The sequence below is a fragment of the Micrasema longulum genome, unplaced genomic scaffold (genome assembly GCF_059751315.1).
Source record: "Micrasema longulum isolate JH-2025_06_02 unplaced genomic scaffold, ASM5975131v1 h1tg002168l, whole genome shotgun sequence".
Classification (NCBI taxonomy): domain Eukaryota; kingdom Metazoa; phylum Arthropoda; class Insecta; order Trichoptera; family Brachycentridae; genus Micrasema; species Micrasema longulum.
In genome coordinates this window covers 25138-48300 of record NW_028279333.1, presented here as the reverse complement: position 1 = coordinate 48300, position 23163 = coordinate 25138, and the positions used below count along the sequence as shown (strand labels likewise).

The 23163-nt window shown below is 32.1% G+C and overlaps 1 protein-coding gene across 1 annotated transcript; it reads right to left on the bottom strand.

Moving 5' to 3' along the window:
• Positions 1–5026: 5026 nt before the first annotated feature.
• On the bottom strand, positions 5027–13564 carry LOC148272889 (caspase-1-like). Its single transcript, XM_088239435.1, has 5 exons — positions 13350–13564; positions 12857–13248; positions 11246–11421; positions 9234–9354; positions 5027–8395 (listed from the first exon to the last, which is right to left on the bottom strand). Exons 1-5 carry the CDS (start codon positions 13418–13420, stop codon positions 8145–8147), a joined length of 1011 nt encoding a protein of 336 aa, XP_088095561.1. The 5' UTR covers positions 13421–13564; the 3' UTR covers positions 5027–8144.
• Between the last annotated feature and the right edge of the window lie 9599 nt (positions 13565–23163).

Genomic DNA, 23163 nt, shown 5'->3' with positions numbered 1-23163 from the left:
TAAAACTCTTAGGTATTAAAATATTGGAGGCCGCAAAATACATTTAGCAGTGGGGCGACCGGTCAGAGACGGCAAAAAATCTGCAGATTTTGCATAGACCGATGGCGATGGTAAGAATCGAAGAGTGATTGTATGGGAAAATATCTGGGAATTTTTCAAATGTAATTATGATTGCCCGTCATTACCGAAATTATTGAAATACTAGACAAAATCTCAGCATACTTACTCGCTTTTAAAAAGATCCGAATTCGTAAAATATCCGTGCATTTTTACTGCGCTTTCAAATTAATCAAAGGTTTTGTCGATATTCATGTCGGTTCCGCCGTCGAAGAAAGTAGGGAATTTCATTAGAATTTATTCCCAAAACTTAAGTTACTGTTTCGGTTCCTAAAATAATGAAAAAATCTCAACGAAAGTTCACTTTGGATTGTGATTGTGGATGTGGAATCATTATAATTGTGCATACTACGAGCGTGTTTATGGAGGAATGTACGCACATACTCAATCTCTAGACCGGCGCCTGAAGCGTAAGTCTAATCATCATGCATTCGTGTTACATTTCAGTGTTCTGCATACACCACTGGATGTGGATCATTATAATATTGTGCAAAAAACGAACGTGTTTATGGTACGTACTCGCACATACTTGGAGAAGGTTTAGAAGCGATTTTTACGCTACTTGTATCTTAAAGAACATAATTTTTGCATCCATTATTATTTCCAGCTGAATTATAACACCCTTGAATTTCGTGGTCATATTTTTCTTGGGAAACGTTCCTATAAGCTGATTTCCACGAACATGTATGTATCATAATCCAAATATTCCGAAAGGGATCAGTTTGTATGTCTCCAATAACAATACTAGAGCGACATCTATTGTACCACTTTACTCACCCAGAAGCCGTACGAATGCTAGCCAAATCGAAATCACCCGTTAATAGGGCAGTTCGTTTGCTGAATACCACTTCTGCACATACATAATATGGACATATTCTTCTGTAAATATCAGCAGCTTTCTGCTTTCTATTGATTAATTTGTAATTCGTAATGTTATATTTATATTTTTTTTATTTTATTAAATCATACAAAATTTTTTTAGTACTCCTATGAGTTAGAACAAACTCATTTTGGGAAAGAATAATATTTACATAAAGGTATGGTAATAATAATAATAATATAGTAACAAGTAATAATATGTACATAAAACTAAAATAAGATATAAAGCAAGTATATAATACAAAGAAATTAAAACAATTTATAATAAAAATTAATATTAAACATTTACATATAGTAAAACAAAGATATCCGAGGAAAAATAAGAACTTAAAACCAAACTTTACCTTCCATGTGGTAATTTTTTGGCGTTCTATAGGACTCCGGTAGCCTGTTGTACTCACTACAAGCAAGTTACAGCAGAGACCTTAGACTTAGACCATACCTTGTCGTGCGTGATCCAGGTACGTGAATATTTTGACTCTGTCGCGTATTATACTGGTGGACGTCACGATTGAAGATATAGCCAATATTAGTGAGAGAGTCTTTATTTACACCTTGAAGCACCGTTTTTGCAATCTCATAATACGGTCTGACCAAAAATAGGAGAATGTCAGTAAGTTTGTAAATGTCTTTGACATGCTTTTCCATTTTTTTTTAAATAAATATTTGCGTTCCTATGATATACCCAAATATTTCATTTTGAGGGCCATTTTCAACGAGTTGTAAATAACTCACTTTTAGATAATGTAAATCAAGTTGGGGTAGAGTGGGGTTCGAACCACGGACCTTTGAGCCGTGAGTCCGAGACACTAGTCACGGGACCATAACCCGATTCGTGTACGTATTGGTTTACCGTATATGTTTCTTATAGTTTTATTTTGTATTACTTGTATTTCTGATACACACTTTTTTGTGTCAAATCCCCAGATGCACGACAATACGACCTGATATTTAGTCAACATTACATAATGGTATTTGAGTTTGTCCAAATGTTCGTAGACAAGAGACTGGATTTCACCCCCTAGGGAGTCATTAAGATTAACAAATTACAACAGGGATGAAGAATACCTTAAAAAAGGGAAGATGGAAGTCTAGGCATTTACAGGGCTTATGACCTGTCATTGGCTGGTTTAAGTGGCCACTTTGCACACTGTTTAACACTCACCATTTTGCCCATGTTTAAACATCCATATTTCTTCAATTCTTCAAAGTGGCCACTTAAACCAGCCAATGACAGGTCATAAGTCCTGTAAATGCCTAGACTTCCATATTCCCTTATTTAAGGTATTCTCCATCCCTGTTATAATTTGTTAATTACATAATGGGTTGAATTTACTAACGCGTGAAGTAATACTGAATTGAACTATTGTTAAATAAATAAATACTATATGTATGTATATAAACACTTCAAACAAATAGTTTTAGTGCGTCATTTTGTCGAACCGCCAATCAACATTATCTGGAAATCTGCAAGTAAATTTACTGTTTCATTTTCGATAGACAACCCTTATTTACAGTTAATGAACCAAGTAGTGAGTAGTGAGTAGTGGGTAGTGGGCCTAGTGCATTTACATAATGTGAATTCACATGCCTGTCACGTGTCATACGTCATTCCCAGTTATTTATTGACCATCGAATATTTTCCAGAAAATATATTTGATCATATTTTTTATGTATTTTTGAAAACTTTTAATGTTTTGCTCCTGAAAATACAAAAAAAAATAAAATACTTTCAATAAAAATATTAAATAATAATTTTAACTGTAAGCATAATCATATCTGCTAATGCGCTCTAAAGCTTGAACGACTAAAATTTAAATTATATCTCGAAATTTTGTTATGTATATATTTTTTTAATTTTATTTATTTATTTGACGGACTTATGCAGTCCGTTCTAACGATGGTAAATACAATTTCTTATGATAAATACAGGTAATAATAAAATAAAATACAACTAAATAAAATTAAAGCTAGGACAGAAAAAATAAAAATTACTACCTCAAGACAAGATCCGGTCTATCTTAGTGATTTTTTTAAATCTATAAAGACTTACACCAAAAAACTCCAGATCTTGTCTCGAGTTTACAATACGACACAATCGGGACATTGGTGCATGCAAGCCATAGTTTGTGCTGTGTTGATCAGTGTAAAAAGGCAATATTAATGTCAATTTACCGGGTGTAAATTAAATGCCAATGTAAATTTACCGGGTACATCCTATAAACGCATACAAAATGTGCTGCTTTTCACATGTGTCATAAAAATCCAGACGACCATGTATACCGCATTGAAATCTGACAAATCTGTGGTGTCGCGGAAAAGGGGCACAAGTCGGGTTTTTTGCTATTTAGGTTTTTTTTGGTTTATTTAATTTATTTTTATTTTGAATCTTGAAATAGGGCGCACAAAAACATATTCTAATGTGGGCTCTAATACTACTAAAAATGTACACGTATTTAATTTTTAGTTTATTTAACACATATTTCATAACCTTCTGTTAGAATTTTGTTATTTTTTATACTGCCATTTGAAATTCCATTCAATAACACACAAGGGAAACGGGTACAAGCTTATGTATCTTCATTTTGACAATAAAAACGCTATTTTACATTTGAACCTAAGTCGATATTTGTAAAAAACGTGTCAAAGAAAAAAGACCTAATTCGAGTTGTGCCTTCTAACGATTATTTTTTCATCACTTAAAATATTTTAAATAACCATACTACTATTATTTCTGCCATCACGCCATATTCCTGTAGAGCAGGCAGAGAGAACGGAATGCCACATGCGTCTGTCCTAACATACATTCCTTCTTCCGCATTCATGCATCTTGTCATAGATGCCCTTTGATGATAACATTTTACGTGGTCATCCTCTTCCTACGTTACCATATATATATACATATTTGTTTTACCATTTTTCGTCATCCACTCGTTCCATATGACCAACCATGTTAGTGACCTTTTTTTAATCTTTTCAGTTATGCATGTATCAGATTACTTAAATAAACAAAATTATTTTCATATGATCTTTTTCATTATTATTGTTATATTATGTTTTATTTTTTACAAGTGGAAGTATACGAAGTGAGTTTTCACGAGTACACTTCTTTTCTTATTTATTTTTTTGTCTTTGTTCAATGTAAATACTACTTATATAAAGAAAACTATAATTAGCCTACAATTTTGGTTTATTTGTAAATAAGTATAGATATTTTTTGTAACAATAGCTGTTGTTTTCTTTTAATAAATAAAGTAAAATAAATTATAAATAAACATTGGCATATGAATGTTTGTCACCAAAGGCAAAATTAGCAGTTCGCAGTGGAGTCCTGGTACCGACCCTTATTTATGAGAGCGAAGTATGGGATTATATCAAAGTAGGCTAAATTCTGTCGATGTGCGATTCCTCGGGTGAATGCGTGGTAAAACTATATACGTACTACGTATAGGTAACTCAATCCTAGTTGAGGGCATCCCATACACTCAAACAGCCTAAGTATTAGTGTGTCTCCACAGGTTCCGAAGGATACAATAGTGTGTATTTATTGAACGCGTAGGCCCAATTAACACGAATCGTCCAAATCCACACGGCACGGTAAAATTAGGATGGATTGACATTGATTATATTATGTTGTATTTATTTAAAATTAATTCAGGGGCTACTCTTGGGTGAAAATCCTGCAAAATTAAATCAAGTAAAGATTAGTCACCTTATTGCGTTTGCCTGAAATTAAATAAATAAATGTAATTTCAGAAAATAACTAGAATTCTATCAACCCACCTTCGGTTATATTATTGTACCGCGCGGATTTTACCGCTGTGTGAAATGGTCCATATTTCCAGGTATGATTTATGACATGATTAGAGTAATTGTAACCCAGGTACAGGATGGTTTTAGAATTTATTAAAAAATGTTTTTTTTCCCTTTTTTTTCGTATAATTTACTAAGAAATACAATGACAAAATAATAATAAAATAAAAAAAATAATAATACAGAACGGTTATGGTGCGGCAGCAATTCCAGTGAATACAAAGTAAAGCAAGTTTTATTTCGGTGCTGATTCGTGGTAAATAAAAACAAAAGTATTTTGGTGTATGCATGAAAAATATAATATCAAAAATATAAAACATGAAATAAAAAGACAAAATAAGAATTAAAACTAAATAATAAATAAATATAATAATACACATTAATTATTTCCGCATTAACAGGAAACATTGCTGCGTAAAATCACTCTGAATAAATATTTAAAGTTTACCCCATGCACGGAAACCAAACACGTTAACCACTATACCGTATTGTATATATTATTTTGGTGCTTTTCGTTTTACCTGCTGGAAGACTAAACATATTATTTTTATACCATTTTATAATATTAGGGTAAATAAATTAGTTTCAATAGATATTTCATGAGTAACCAAGGTTTTTATCTTATGCTTTTGTTTTTTGTAGGTATGCAGACGCTTTACTAATGATGATTTTTAATTTGTCATTTATTTAGCTTCAAATTTATATTAATTTAGTTTTCTCAGAAAAACGCAAAAAATGTGTATTGTGTGTCCAAATTATCCATTTGCTAATATCTTTATCATTAACTATTAGTTTTTCACGCTGTTTCAATTTATGTGCACGCTTGAGAATTCTCCGTTCGCTATGGCATAGGTGTTTACTTTATTATTACATTATACTAATTCTAATAATTAATTACTAGACGTATGCGCCGAATGTCAATTAAAGGTTTTTCCGCCTATTCAGTATTATTAGATTTTGATAACGAGGCAAACGTTATAGTAATAATCCTAATTATAAGGACAAAGAATTCAATAATAAACCACCAATACCAATAATAAACAACCTCACATTACGATAAATAGTATCTGACGTGTTACAATAAAATGTTTCATTGTATTACATATTACAAATTTACTAGAATACTTCTAGATTAAATATATAAACACATCAATATTTTTGTTTTGTTTTGTAAATGGCCTTCGTGAATTTATTTAAAATAAAAGAAAAAGGGTTTAAAATGAAATATTTAAGAAATAAAATATAATATGGAGATAAAATAATCACTCTGTATTTAATATCTATGCTTGTAAGGGTACTGTAATCGCCTCAACTTAGGCTGCGTTACCCATACATGGCAAGACTAAATCTTATTTAAAAAATCTTAGTTAATATAAAATCTTAATCCTCGGTTCGAGTTCCGACTGGGTTAGAATGAAAATTCCGATCATCGAGTAATGTGATTTACGGTCAAAATAGTACTGCGAATAATTGATACCATCAGATTAATGCTGGCAATTGTAGCGGCCTATGATGCGGATAAAGAAAAGGAATTAAGAAAACCACAATATTTAATTCAAGGAAATTGAAACTTTACGAAATAAACGTTGGATAAAATAAAGTTAGAAGAAGATTTTTGTGAAAACCACTCTAAGTGCGCCGTGCTTAAACGCGGTACTCTTATCGGGTGCGTCGGTTGATTAGAAAAACTATCCTAGCATTGAGAATTGAGACTCCTCGGAAGACCAAAATAATTTTTGCGTAAGATAAATAAAAAAGAGCACGGAAAATCTCTCAGGTAAGTGAGTCTATGCCGATGGATGTAGAGAAGTTCGGACGAGGGATGGGGGCACTTTTGCAAATTGACAACCCCATCGAATCGTATCTACGCGAATATTTTAAACTTCATATCGTAGCTAAGTTTGCGATTCGGTTTCGTCCGAGATTTGGATTCAGATATAGGTAACGAAAAATTATTTGGTGTTTTAAGTTGAATAAAATACTCGCATATAATTGAAAAAATTATGTTTTTGGAGTTCTCGATGTTGCCGAGTTATAAATAAAAAGATAAATACAATGAAAAGCGTAATATGCGAATTGTGCGGTTTTTAAATCTCAGAACTGCAATTTAATATGTACTTACTAGCGTGATGGCACATCCATCGATCGTCCAGTTCATCAGTCGGCCATCTACATATTACAAGTTCAGGGATACTGGAAAAATTAATATTTTAATCATCACACAAAATCTAATATTGTGGATTTGTGCATGATTATTAAAATATTTTTTTAATCGATGTTTAGTGATTGCGTACATTGGCAATATGACTGCTATTTAGCATTTTAGCGAGTTTATTAAAACATGCATTTTGAATATTTTTGAAGTGTCCCAATCAATATTAACATTTAGTTCTGTAGAAGTTTTTCGCCATTATATTTCTACATTTTGCAGTCACCCGAGGAGTGCATCAGAAAGAGAGGAAAATTTTACATAAAACTGCATACTTAACTTCAATTTAGTTTTTGCGGACTCGTCTGACTGGATGACCGTCATATTATGTGGTGAAGGTACATTTTCCATTCCTTAAATTGATTTATTTTTAAACCTTTGAGTATAATTGCTGTTACTATTTTGAATACCCGGCGGATTTGGTAAATTTTAGGACAAAGAACTCAGAACTCAGGCCGCTCATAAAAAATTATCAATATTTTCACATCCAAGCATTTGAGCGATTCAGTCAGTTAAAAATACTTAAACTATCGTAATGTTTAAACATATTTAAACGGTTAAAAACAAATAATAAAAAAACGGAATATTAAAATACTAAGTTTTCACAATTTCAATGTTAATCAGTATTTTGTTATTTTTCTTTTCAAATATTCGTTTTTTAAAAACATTTTAATACTTCTAAAAGCCTCACGTATCAAATTTTACTACCAGGTTTCATGAACTTCCTGCGAATAATGCGAGATTTGTTTTGATTAATTTTTATTTTCCATAGTTACTCGTATAAAAAACAAACTAACATTTATAAGCAATTGCAAAAAGCATTATATTATATGATTCCCACAAACTTTATAGATAATTATACTTACTATATACTTATACTTAACTTTAACGGTTTTAATAGTTATACATTTCGTACCTGCATTGGTCATAAAACTATACATTTGATATAGACATTTGGTTGGCACTCCAGTCCTCCCGATCTGTAGGTACTAATATCGAAACTTTCAAATATCATATAAGAGCTTACTTAGATCTTATCTTAGATAATGTAATATTTTAAAAACAAAACACCACTCCAAAATAACTTGTTGGATTTCTTGAGAGTAACACATTAAATAATTTATTTTTAATTGATTTGCGGGAGCTTGAGAAGTTTAGTCAAGGTAGATTCAATTTGGGGCATTTGCTTCTTTTTGTGCCTCATTATACTAGTGGGGATGGTAGATACGTAAGTATTGCTCTCATAATTTCTAGCTACTGCCCCATTCACGAATGTTAGTAGCTGCAAGAGATCCCATTGGCCATTATTTTCTTCCAACTGTTCGCAAATTGATTGGATGAAACACGTCCCGTTCCATTCCCTCCAGGATATGAAATCTAAAAGGAAATCATTATTTTAGTTTATATTTCTACCGGTCTGAAAATATTCTTAGAGGGTTGAAGCGATAATTTATCCAATAAAGTATTTTAGTCATTTGATACATACATATTTTCGCATTGAATTTGCATTAAAGGATACTGTTTTGTAAAATATGAAAATGCAATATGGAAAATTTATACAGTAAAAAAATATCCAAACAAAAAAAAACTTTCGTAAAAATAATTGTGACATTCGATTTGCGATTAAAATAGGGGTAGGGGTAAACATGGCTGCAGTGCTCAAGATCAATCCGAACATACGATAAAAATATATTCATTATACTATTAATGCGGCTGAATTAAAATTAGAATCACACTTAGCAATCCGTAGACGGAATCAACTTTGCCTAACTTTTGTACCAGTCTTCCAACCACAGATTCATAAATCTAAAATGTTAAATAAATCTTTGTAGAGTAAATGGGAAATATACTCGTATTGGGAATATTGAAAGCAGAGTTGATGAATGATGGAATACAATAATATTAATTAAACACCCGATGATGGGTTATTCTGAACACTGAATTTTAACATTCAAAATGTTGTTCCAGCATTTGCATGTTAACGTGGTAAGGTCTCGACGAAAAGACGAGTACTTGTCGAAACCGGTAGACGTCGAGTGGTCACATGGGTACTAATATTTACTTAGATCAGTAGAAATGTTTAACCACCGAGTCCACTCTTTTAAAATAAATAAGAATATCTTAGACTCGCAATGAAAGAACAGGAAAAAAGGGAAAATACGAAAAGGAAGAAGAAATAACCCAAAAAATCTTACGGGGGATACTAACTACTAACCTTCTACAGTAGAATACATGGTGAGTATATCAGCGTGCGATGGCAGTGTAGAAACTTCTCCGGAACCGCTTCCGTCTGTGTACACTCGATTCCCCCCATCGAGAGATTCTCCTCGACACGCCTTTAGCAAATACACAAATATTATTAGCTGACACCAGAAATTAAATGGGGATCGATTCTCCCGTCTGTTGATTTTTGTGGTTGTGTTGGGAAAAATTGAAGAAATATGGATGTTTAAACATGGGCATGGTGGATGTTACAGTGTGTAAAGTGACTGATGAACCCTGTAAATGCCTAGGCTTCCGTATCCTTCCTACATTTTTTTCTCCATCTCTGTTGCATTATATTAATCTTAATAACTTTCTAGGGGCTGAAAAAAAAAATCCAGCCCTTATCTAGAAACATTTGGTTGGACAAACGCAAAATATTGTTAAGTTATCGAAAATATACGAAGAAATATCAAATAATAATAATATTTAATGCGATTTCGATGACAATGTGGTTTTATTAATGTTTTAGATTTCATGATCTTGGCGATGCTTGTTAGTTGGACGTTACATTTCCCGCCTTCGTTGATTTGATCTACTTTGAACGGTCATCGAGTAGAAGATGTGATTTTTTGTTGCAAACAATTCCAACGATTTAAATCTGAAGAAAAATATTGTTAGTCTATCTGAAAAAATACTTTTAGAATAGAATTTCGGGTAGCACTAAACTTTTTCATTATTGCAGGGACGAAAATATGAATAAGAATGTATTGCTAGCTAATATTTGAATATTAGCGCCACAAGTACAACTTCCGTGATCTACCGCTAGGGGCGACATAAGCTCTAGGCACACCAATTATAATGCGCCAACTGGCGCATGCGCGGGACTCAGAGGAGAACAAAGGAACGAGTTTGGCGTCACGTCCGAAAATATATTACGATTTTGTATCGATTGATTGTGCATTTTTATAAGTATAGAGATGTTTGGCTAAAGCTAGGGTTTCCTAAGACAGCGGTGCCCGTATCTTAACGGCCGTAGTGAACGGTGATGCGGTATACAGCAGTTGTAACGGGGACTAGAGAGTGGTTTCCTAGGAAAACGGTGTTATTAACACCATTTAACACCGTTTTTCTAGAAAATCATTTTCTAGTCACCGTTACGACGGCTGTCCACCGCATCACCGTTCACTACGGCCGTTAAGATACGGGCACCGCTGTCCTAGGAAATTCTAGCTTAACAGTATGCTAATATATTTTATCGATGGAAATTTATCTTACACACCTTACCAAACTTGAAACAAACAGATTGTACAAAACCTTTTTTTAAATATTTGTTATACAATAACAAAAATATAACAGATAAAATATACAGAGAATAAAACCAATGACAGATATCCACAGAAATACATTAAATACACGTACAATACATACTAGTGTGAGAGGGTGGGTGAGTGGGTGTTATATTGGAATGAGGGTGGACATGTGTGTAAATATTGCACAAGTGTCAAGTGTCGAAAATATAAATATATATAAAATATTAAGAATTAGAGATAAAATATAATCAAATAAAATAAAATAAGATAAAATAAGACTTTATTATTGAAACTAAGTATAAAGACAAAAAAGTGTGTTTTAAGACGCGCATTTTAAATGTTATTTTTTTACAATCAAATGGATCAATAAGGGTAAAGTTCAAAACTAGCAAAACGTATAAGAGGAGAGTTCTGGGCATAGTTCGTACGAACTGCTGGCACATGAAATATAGAGCTCCACGTGTGACGGGTGCGGTAGCCGGGGACATTTAATGATAACTTCGACAAAAGAGCCGGACTATCAAGGCGTCCACTGAGTATGTCATGAAGCACCCCCATGTCCAACAGTAGACGGCGATCTTCTAAAGTAAGCAAGTGGTGTTTTTTGCAGGAAGACATATAATTGTGATCGGTATTCCTGCATCTCCAGTTAAGTTAAGATGTCTATGAAATGTCTATTGATATTTTTTTTAAATGAAATAGTTATTGTTACCTGAATGAAGAAAAGCTTAGGAACACCGGCTAGCTTTGTATCATTTTGTAGAAATGGGTCCGTTAGATATCTCTTTGGATACACCCTGTCGTTGGCATACAGTACTCCATTGTTCCCACCGTGGGTCATCACTACTATCACAATACAACTCACATCAGCGGACGATTTTTTGCTCACTGCAAAAGAACAGCTGTTCTAATAAATAAGAAGAAACCCTTTTGAGAAGGAAATTTAGACAAGTCTCGGCTTTACGGGGCTTTCAATATATATATATATAAATGCTTAAGGTATTTTATAAAATAATATTTTGGTTTTTAGTAAGGATTTCTTATCCAAATTTTCATATGTAATAGGTACGTTGTATTATCATTTGTATAATTATTATCATGTTTCTAGCATTAGTGTACGAAATGCAGCGTTCGATTACACGAATGTAAGATTTCATATTTATCAAAATGTACATAAAATTCAATAATCTAAGCTGTATATTTATTTCTTTGCATTTATTTCATTTTCATTCACCTAGTTTCTGAACGGATTTTTTTTTCTCTTCAACCTTTAGTTAAAGTTTGAAACAACTGACGTTTTTTCAGAACGTGTGAAATGCGTATTATGTATTTACACCATAAATAAATTTTTTTTCATTAATAAATTTCATAAAATGTATATGTTTTTAAAAAATTCTAAACATATCTACTTTTACACATCTAGTAAATGTTATCACTGTAACTCTCCAAAAAAAGAGATCTCTTGTCTTGGAGAGTGACTTACACTTTTGAAGTTGTTTATTTATAAGAGTTTATATAATTTTAAATACGAGTACATGAGAAAAAAAAACAGGATATATAAAGAAAAATCATAAAACAATAATACATTCATACTAATTAAAATCTAATGTAGTTTTTACACGTGTTCGAAAAATTTCTTTTGATTTACTTTAAATTTATTTATTGATATATTATTTTTAATAGTTTTTAGTTCACGAGGAAGATTATAATATTTTTTTACACCTTTAAAGACAAAGCTATTTTGACCACGACTTAAGTGGAAATTAGGAATTTTAGTATTATGTTGGAATCTGAGTGACTTATTCATCTCAAATTCTTTTATTTTTTCTTCTTTATAAATTTGTATAATAGAATTTATTTTATAAAGAGTGTCTACTGTATGAACTTTAAATATTTTATATATACTTTACGTATTGAATGTTGAGGGTTTCTTTAGAATTACTTTAATAATTAATATTTGTACTATTTTAAGAGGTTTTTATATATTGGCATATGAACCACCCCACCCTACAATACCATATTCAACAAAGACTGTACAATTGAGTAATAAGCTAATTTTAAATTATTGATTTTTAAAATACTCTTTAATCTAATAAATATGTATCTACATTTTCTGATTCGTTAAACTAGTTCACTAATATGGTCTGTCCATTTTAAGTTTTGGTCTATGTATACACCAAGATATTTAATTTTATCTGTTGTATCCAAGTCCTGAACATGTAAGATCGCAGTTAGTTTTATTGCTTTTGCTTTGGTGATTAATTATTTTTGCTACTGAATCTAAATTCTACTAGATATCTATCTAGATACTTTGATTTTTTACCTTCTTGAATATTAGCGCAAATTTGGTCTACAGTTAGATCTTGAAAGAGATTTGTACTAAATCCTAAATAATTTAGCAGACAGTTCTCCATTCTCTTCGCATCCTGTTTAGTTCCCTTTCTTTCTTGTGCATAATCCTGTTTATATTTATAATGGTTAAATATTATTCCTATTTTTTCTCTTCGGTCATCAAGTTTGTAGTAACGTTCGAGATTTGGAGAAACCGCGCTGTTAGACAGAGTCTCTTTGATTTCGTTTACGGGAGTTTTAATATTTTTTGGAGGATCTTCATTACTTTCAACGAAAACCTCGGCATCCTTTGTCGATAGATGATTTATAACTTGCGGAGTTGTTGCCTCGGTCCTCTTTTTTCCCTTTCGTCTGGAGAATGTTCTAGAAATATATTGACAATTGAGGTGTATCCCTTTTCAAGTCATTACGAAATAATACAACAAAAACTGTTGCGCAGAAATGATAACTTAATAAAAAAATACCTTTTAAATCGTGTAATCAAAGAGTCACTACCATCTGTATTTGATTTCTCCATTTTAAACGTACTTAACATTAATACATATAACCAATTTAAACGAAATTTCCTGCTATTGCGCAAACACTGTTTTGAATGTCGCTACTGATAAATGTTGAAATAAATGCGGACTTATCAGATCTGATCGGGCAATATTAGATAGGGGAGAATGTTGACAACATTAATATTTAAAAGTAGGTTTTTTGTAATGTCAATATTATGTTCATTTTAATATAAAACGAATAATGAATTCGACTTTTCTAAAAGATATGTTATATATATTTCTAATATATACATAGACAAAAAAACATAAAAAAAGATAACATGAAAAACTAGGCGTACGAATTATTATAAATCTGACTCTAAGACCTCGGGAAGCTGGCGCCGATAAGGTCTGGTAAGACCCATACAAATGTATCAGGGACCGCTAATAAATGCGCCTTGTTAAAACGCATTCATTATATTCAGAGAGGAAGGAAGAGACATGAAGCTACCTATCGCTGCTGCAGCCCCTGCTGCCGGGATTCGGCTCGACCGCGGGCACTGGCATGAAGTCCTTCCATAATTTTTATTTTACATCAAAACATACATAAAAAAAATTAAAAACTAAAAATGAAACTTGTTTATGTTTAATTATAATAATAAAATACGTATTTGTATTTATTACACTTTTATTTATAAATTTTTACCAGAAACCGGGTTTGTCGTGACCGACATCGTCAGACTGGTGGGAGACTAAACAAATTTCTATGTTATATACAAGTGCAAGCAGGGATTGTAAATTATTAAGTATAAGGAAATAACAATTATATGAATATAAGTTTTGTTTAAATGTATATAATAAAAACTGGTGTAAATGATGTAATTTTTATGAAGTTTTATAATGAAAATGTGTTGAAATTATATGTTTTTAAATTTTATTAAAACTATAACAGGGGCCGCTGGTTGGTAGTCCCATCGACAGCTATGTCCCCCGGGCCCGAGGTAATTAAGTGATTCTCTGAAAGCAAAATTCCCGGCAGTTAATTGTTTTCGATAAGTTTCATTGTTTGTATTTTAATGGATACAATAATGGGGAATGAACGTGTGTTACCTGATCGTTTAATATTATTTTATGGGGGCAATTCTTTAAGCGGTTTATTTCTAAAATGTCAAGTTTATCTAATTTCTGGCCTTTGCTGCATGTGTGAAGGAATTAAACATTTGTATTTTTATCAAAAACATGATTTGACTCAATAAGGTGGTTCGCAAACGTGGAGTTTTCCTTGTTATTTCTCCAACTTTGGAAGTGTTCGTTAATCATTGTTTCGAACGACCTTCCCGTTTGGCCCACGTACTCGGCTTCGCATGAACCGCAGCATAATAAATATGAGCCTGAGTTAGTATTAATTAGTAGTAGTAATTAGTATTAGTAGCCTGAGTTAGTAATTATGTAAGGTCTAAACACAGATCGGCATCTGAATTGATCTCAACATATTGACAATGTTTGTAAAAAAGCTGCAGATGTTACCGACAAACAAACTTGTTCCAGCCGCTAAACCAACATGGGGTGCATCAAATGTAGCAAATATACGTAAGAGCTTCGAGGCTCTGATTACGTATGCTTCAAGTGTGTCGAAAGGTGTGTTTAATAAAAAAAATAACAGAAAGAAATTGGACTCTTTTCAAAGACAAATTGCCATCAGGTCTTGCAAGGCGGCTTCATGCCACTCAGCCTTAGAATCAAGAAGCTTGCAGGGGCTTAAGAGGTCAAGAAGACTTGCCAACTGTCAGGTTTTATCAGGGAACCGGAAACTTTTTCTCCCTGCGGAGCGGTACCAGATGGACTATGGATTTAATGACAAAACGCTGCCTGACATGAAACAGGAAAAATTGAGGATCTTCACTAATGGCAGTCTCTTAAATGGCAAAATAGGTTCCGCATTTGTACCCTACGTTGGCGTAAGAGAACTGCCTGCCAGGAAGTTTAAAATCGATCACTTCTACTCAGTATTCAATATAAAATAGAAAAAAAAATGCATAACAAGCAAAAAATCATAAATAAATAAACAATTAAAATTTAAAAAATATAATACTGAAAAAAACAAATTAATTAGTTAAGGTATATTTATACATAATATGCATATATACCTATTTATTAGTGGCGAACGGTGATTTTATTTACAAGTAACCTATAAAAAAATAGCATAAAATAGTACATAATATAAGTAATCTATACATATAAAAATGAATCGCCGTTATTAGTCTCGCAAAAACTCGAAAACGGCTAAACAGATTTACGGGTGTTTTTTGCAAAATTATCTAATTTACATCAAGGTTTATAAATAGTAACATTTTCAATATGTTGATCTAACAAGTTAGAAGCATATTTTTGTTTTTCGTCGATTTTCCAGGGTTGCAGTCGACTAAAATGAAATTGGAAAATTCGGAAAATGTTTTTTTTTAATTTTAACATTTACCAACAAAAATTATTTTTAATGGATACTAAATTGATAAATTTCCTTACAATTTCTACATATTAACTTATTTTTAACGGATTTTTAGTAATGCTTTAAAAAAAATAACTGACTTTTGATACATTTTTGGAAAATGGATTCATTCATTATATATTTATTTATTTAATTTTACAATACGCCCAAGGGGCATTTACAAAAAATATACAGTTAAGTACAAACATAGTGCGTAAAAATTTAAAAGATAAACAATACATTTAGAAACAATAAGAAGCATACTGCCATGCAAAATAAAAAGTGAAACTTTACATAGTAAAAAGAAAAAATAATTTTATATGGATATAATAAAAGTAATTGAATTAAAAAGCAAATTGTAAGTAACTTGTAAAGAATTCAAACAAAAAAATAAATACATTTTCATATATTTATAAGTATAAAAATAAATATACAGGTAACTACAAACAAAGAAAGTAATAATTTTATAAATACACAACACATTAAAAGAAATAAAAAAAGATTTTATATACATGTAGAAACAATAAAAAGCAAACTGCAATGCAAAATAAAAAGCGAAACTTTGCATAAAAAAAAAAGATTAAAAATATGAATATAAGAACAATGTTAAAATTAAAAAACAAATTGTAAATAACTTGTTAAGAATTCTAAATATATATATACACACATATATACACATATATACGTATAAAAAAAAATGTTATTAACAAATTAATCTTAAAAACAAATAATGAAAATTAGTTAACAGTAAGTATATGTGTGAAAATAATATAATATACGGTACACAAAAATATTTGATAAATTAATATCAGAAAGAGATAAGATAATAATAATACACATCAAAAACAGAGAAAGAATTGTATGAAAAAGAAAGTTTTATTACGACATTAATAATTTGCTTCAAACAGTGCATTTAAGAACGTTTTAAAATTAATAATTGTCGTATTAAAAATGTCTATTTCACAAGTAAATTTGTTGGCTAAGGAATGTAAACGCGGAATCGGAGAGTGTCGTGCATAGTTAGTACCCACGTATGTACTCGTAGTTGCAAACAACTCCGTACTTCTAGTGACTCGATTAGGTATTTTGAAGTTAATGAGATTCAGGAGTTCACAACAATCGAGCTATATATACACTATATATTCATTATATACATATATGTACACGAGTATGTACTCAAATTCATTAATAGCAAAGCATTACCGGGTTCAGCTCGTATATACTATAAATTGCTATTTTTTCTGTGGTTCTGTGTGATACAAGAGCATCGCTCATCTATGAAATAAACTTAAATAACGATTATTATTAACTTCTTGATTTATTATATTATGTAGCTATATTATCCATGACTTCAATATATAAATTATATAAAAGTATATAATAAATAGCACAATGAATTCAGTAGGTATTAGGTATTTCCATTACGATTGAAATGTCAACTGGCCGATTTGTTCTAGAAATGAATAGTGCCAAAAACAGCCGCGTCAAGCGCCACATGTCCTGCGATATGACGCATGAAAGTAATTATGGTCTTATGTCAACTGTATAGTCTCAAAGAAAAATAGCCCCTAAGAAAAAAAATTCAAAATACTGTTTTCCAAATCGAGAATCTACAAATAATTTGTATAATCTGCAAGCTTACACTAGGAGAAAAACACCACGACTGGGTTTAAGATGTTCAAAATATAGTATACTTTGTATGAAGAAATAATCTGGAATAATCAGCTAGTTTCTTGGATTACTGCTGGCGCTGGGCGCGTTTAATTAATATTTTTATTTTTATTTGGAGAAAAATACAAACGGTGGCAACGATTTATAAGAAATAATAATAATTTGTTTGTTTTTCTGTAAATAAAGTTACTGTAAAACATTATTATGGAAGTCAAATATAATGGTAAGCTGCGAATAATCGCTTATGTAGACGATTCGCCTCTGCTACTTATACAATACATACATTACATGTATACTAAGATACATTTTATAATAAAAATACAGTTAATATTGACTATGGAAGGAAGCTTTTCTTTCATTTATTTATAAATTTTGGTAAATTTATTTCTTCCTGTAGAATTGATGGTAAATTATTGAAAAGTTTCCTTCCTATATATCCTATAGAGAGCCTGAGTCAATTCATATGTATGCGTTTCATGCTTCCAAAATGTTTTGGCCTCGTCTGTGCTTCTCAAAAGTTGCTTGATCCCACTTGTTGGTAGTTTTTTCTTCATAAATTTTCCTCCACTCATTTGATTTATCTTTTGAAAGGGACCACCTTACATGGCTTATTGGGACTTCGTCAAAGTTCGGCCTCACTTTTTTGACCGTAGCAGCCTTGGCTAGCTCATCTGCTCTCTCATTTCCGATTTCCCCAACATAAGCTCTAACCCAGCAGAATCGAACATATATGCCTCGTGTGCTGAGCGCATAGTGAAGTTTTTGAATGTTGCTTATAATGGAATTCGTGGAGTAAACAGATTTGAGCGCGAGTAATCCAGACATGCTATCGCTGTGAATTGTGATAATTGTGGGACTAGTTTTTTTTTTGTAACCATAAAATTGCACTTTCAATACCAATCAGCTCTGCCTGGAAGACTGAACACTAATTTCCAAGTTTTAGTTTTCGCCGGTCTATCTTTTCGTGTTCTTTGTATACAACGAAGGCCGCTCCAAGTGCAGTTACTTCAACTCCTAATCGCCGTAACACTCGTGCGACATAATTCATTATTTATTCGCCGTGTAATAAATAAACATCAAACAGCAATATCGTGTCTTCTCTGTCAATCTCTAACTGGGGTAGGAACTCCAACCAACCCTCAAAAACCTAATCCTACAAATTTAAAAGGAAACAATACTGTCGTTAGTACAAAAAAATATATATATATGTAACAAGGATTCTCGTTTCCTCTTTAACAATATCTAATCAATGTGTTTTTATCGATGCATCGAGTTTATCGGCAAATTTGATTTTTCATCATTTTTATTGGAAATTGAAGATACGGTCAGATAGCATTCAAGGAATGAATCACAAATATACTCAAATATATAGAAATTATAAATAGTCCAGAAACCGCATACGCGCATCAAACAGAAGGCGACTAAACTACTCTTAAAAGAGTAGTTTTACGTTTTGACCCATTAGTTTCTTTGTAGACGTCGCTCAGTACGCAACTCCCGATTTGAAATCAACTATGCGGTGTTGCGTCGTTTTAAAGTGTAGAAAGATTACTGGGATCTTTAAGAAACAGGATGGGATCACATTTCATGTGTAATTAGTAAATTCATATGTAAGTAGCAAATACATTGCTTAAAAATTGAATTATTTTTTCATCTGTCAGATTGTTAAAGAAAACAAAATGGACATTTCGTTAGTGTTGCCAGGGTAGTAAATTTTTTTACCCTACTTTGCTCATCTAATAAGAAAACTAATGAAAATTGGATCTCGGATTAAACAACGCCGTGGTGGACATTCGACCGACATTAGCTTTAAAACATAAAATATTATTTAACATGATAAAAATATCCGTTTTATATTCTTTATATATATAATTCCTCTGTACGTGTGATGTCACCAAACTCCTCCTAAACGGCTTAACCGATTTACGTGTGGTTTTTAGAGAAATATAGATCTTTGGGCTGTGCGTGTTCGTAGATATTAAACTCTTCAATCTAATATGTAAAAAATAAGTAAGAAGCATAAATGTTTTATTCATCGATTTACCAGGGTTGCATTCGAGAATGCATTTACAAAAAAATGGAAAAATGTTGTTTTTTGTGTTTAAAAAAGTTTGTTTTTGAATGTTTACAAACAGCATTTGTTTTTTGTGGATCTCAATCAGGTTTTTTCCTTAAATTCATTATAATTTCCATGTATTTTTTTATTTTGACTGCATTTTTTATAATAGTAAAATAATATTAAATTCAATACATTTTTAAAAACCGTATTCCGACATAAGTACACCCCTCTGTTGGTGAGAAGACCGGAGTTTGACGTTTGCAAAAAGAATGCCATATTTGAAAAAATATTTAGTTTATGTTTTGGAATTCAACCATAAACAGGTACCTAGTTACCTACTTAAATTCAATATTTTAATACTAACAATCTTTAGTTTTGGAATTTAATCACACACCTATTTATCAATGAAAAGTCTTTCCTTTTATCCAGACAGTTTTTGCACGCTTTCACGACACAATCGGACACTTCTCTTTAAATTTCTTTTGATTTCAAATTAAATATCAAGATCGCGTCAAACCCCGGCTGGCGGCTAAAGAATGACTAAATTCACGTTAGGCATGAGTTGAGTGTCATAATTTTAGAGGGCTTAGGGTAAAACGCAGTCTGACTTTTCTTCATAATGAGAGTAAATGAAAACTATAATGCCTTTGATGAACACGTCAGAGCAGCCATCGAGGAAAACAAACGTGGACACAGGAATATTGGTAATAGAGGACAAGGTAATACTCCATGGTTTAATATGAAACTAGATTTACTTATCAAAAAAAGGAATCAACTACATAAACAATGTAAATTGGATCCTGGAAACGCGTCGCTTACGGCTCTCAAAAGCAAAGCTAGAAATATTGTAACAAACTACACGAGAGTAATTAAATTAAAATATTTGAGTAAATTGCTTAATGAGTGTGCAAATGATCACAGTTGGCAAACTTTAAACTCTGTATTGACAAATAATCGTCAAAAAACTAATGATAAATGTGTCTGCCTTATTGTTAATGACGAAGCTATTAATGAATCGGAACAAATAGTAGTATCATAGTCAAACCTCTTACCTAGTTCTCTCATATACACGTTTTGAATAGCTTTTTTTATTTACGCACCGACACAAACACATCCTCACACATTTATTCACACACATTTATATACACATACAAACATCGCACACATACAATTTTATAAACTCTTTTCTTATATATTATGTATTAAGATTAACAGTGGATTTTTTTAATTGGCTCTAGTATCAGTGGCGGCGTAAAGGGGGGGCGGTGCGGGCGGTCCGCCCCAGGTGCCCAGCACCAAGGGGTGACACCATCCGCAGCGCAGCTCAAAAAAAATACTCGCACAACCACGAGCACGCTTGACAAGCGTGGTGAGCGGGGTGAGCGGGGTGAGCGCGGAGGGCGAGCAAATTCTTCATTCGCTTATCCATGACACAAATATTTATTTTTTTGAAGCGCTTTCGTAAGTTACTGTTGTCTATTTACACGCAAAATATTGTTAGTATAGCTAATTACGTAAATATGATTTTTGTTTTTACGTTTTTGAAACCATTAAATATATCAATATCTACTTAAACATTTAAATAAAAAACTTTAACTGTCAGGTCAGCCAAACGTCGCGCCGACCATTCAATATTCCATACAGTTTTCGCTTTATACGGGACAGTTTACAAACCGCACAAGAAACTGTACATTTTTTTAGTCAAACCGTCAAATTTTTCACACTCGAAGAGATGTGTAGTCCCAGCAGCGGCAGAGTAGAAACAGATAGGAGAAGCAGCATCCACACTCTTACCGGCTTTATGTGACTTTAGTTTTTATGTTACATTTCTTTTTGGTGTGAAGTCCTATAAGAAATGAACCAGACACAAAAGTACATACAGACATCTGGGTCATCCCTGGAAAAGTGTGTGATAAAAATTAAAGCGCTAAAAAATTTCCTTTATAGTCAACGTATCCAAATGGTGGAAAGAGCTATTTCCAACGCAACTAAAAAGTATTAGGACTTGGATTTTTCAATTGAAAGAAGAGGAAGGAGGAGTTTCCGAAAACGTATGCCAGGAGAAGAGGCCAGAGACTCTGGACTGCAGAAGAGCTGCGGAGAGCAATGTTAGAATGTGTCGATAGATTTAATGAGGAACTAAACCATCGATACAAAGCAATGGATGACATCCTAATTTCATTTGGTGTTGTGCAGCCTAAAACTTTATTTACGTCAACAGAAGAAGAACTTCGTGGTATAGTAGCAAATTTGACAAAAATCTATGATGAATTTTCTGAAGAAGACATTTTTTTGGAGATTGTCCGACTGCTGCGCCACTTGGAAGACACCAGCATTTCTTGCCAAGTGGTAGTCCAGTGGACTACCCTGCAGATTCTGAGATTCATTGAAAAATGGGACTATTCTGAGTCCATTCCGAATCTAGTGCTGAGTCTCAGATTCTTACTAACTATTTGCGTTTCGGTAGTTTCATGTGAAAGAAGCTTTTCAAAATTAAAGTTAATTAAATCGTATTTAAGATCAACTATGAGCCAAGTGTGACTATCCAATCTCTCTATTTTGTCAATTGAAAGGGAAAGAAAAGTAAGCTTTGACCATGTTATCAAATATTTTAGTCAAATAAAGTCACTTAAGCATGTTAAGTATTTGTTTTTTTTTGGGAGGGCTCATTTGAAAACCGCCCCGGGTACCCACCCACGCTACGCCGCCACTGTCTAGTATTGTTAATATATTTGTACTTATTTTTTTTGTAAATAGTTGTAAAAATCCCAAATAAATAAAAAGAAATAAATAAATAAATCATTTAATAATTTATTCATATTGATCGGAGAAGAACTGGCTGTAAAAATAAAAAAGTTTCCAAGTGATTTATATACAATAAAGGCGCAAACAAAAGCTGCCTAATCATTTCATGACTAAAACATCTAAAACTGAAGTTTTGATAATAATTTCTACTCTTAAGCAACGAGCAACGAGCAACTGCGGGACGGTGTAACGCCAACAACGGTAAAAAATTGTAAATTTGAACTTGCTGAACCTTTAGTAGACCACAATAACTTAGCGATGGTATAAGGTATATTTTCCGAAAAACTTAAATAGGCTAAAATTATACCACTCGATTGTGGAATAATCTACCCACTAATGTTAGAGACGTCCCTTCTTTATTTACATTAAGGTCAAGATTGAAATGTCACTATCTAAATATGTATATAATAAATTCTTCTTTCCTTCCCATCCCCTCTCCTCTCTTCATAGTATAATGTATTTTTTATTTTTACATTCATATGTTTTTTAAATATATTTTTATTTTGTTAATCTGTTTTTAATTTTTGTATAAAATTGCAAGATTCAATATGTCCATGTACTTGTAATTTTCTCAAACTGAACGGTTTGGATAGGTAGGAAGAAATTACGTTAAGGCAATATGCCCGCACTTATATGTATATAAATTGTATGTGTATATAAAGTGTTGAATAAATAAATAAATAGTGTAATAAATAAATAAATAAGAGTGTTATGAGCACCACCTGATAAGTTCACACACAAGCAGAATTAGTAATGTTACCAACCAATGACAGATCATA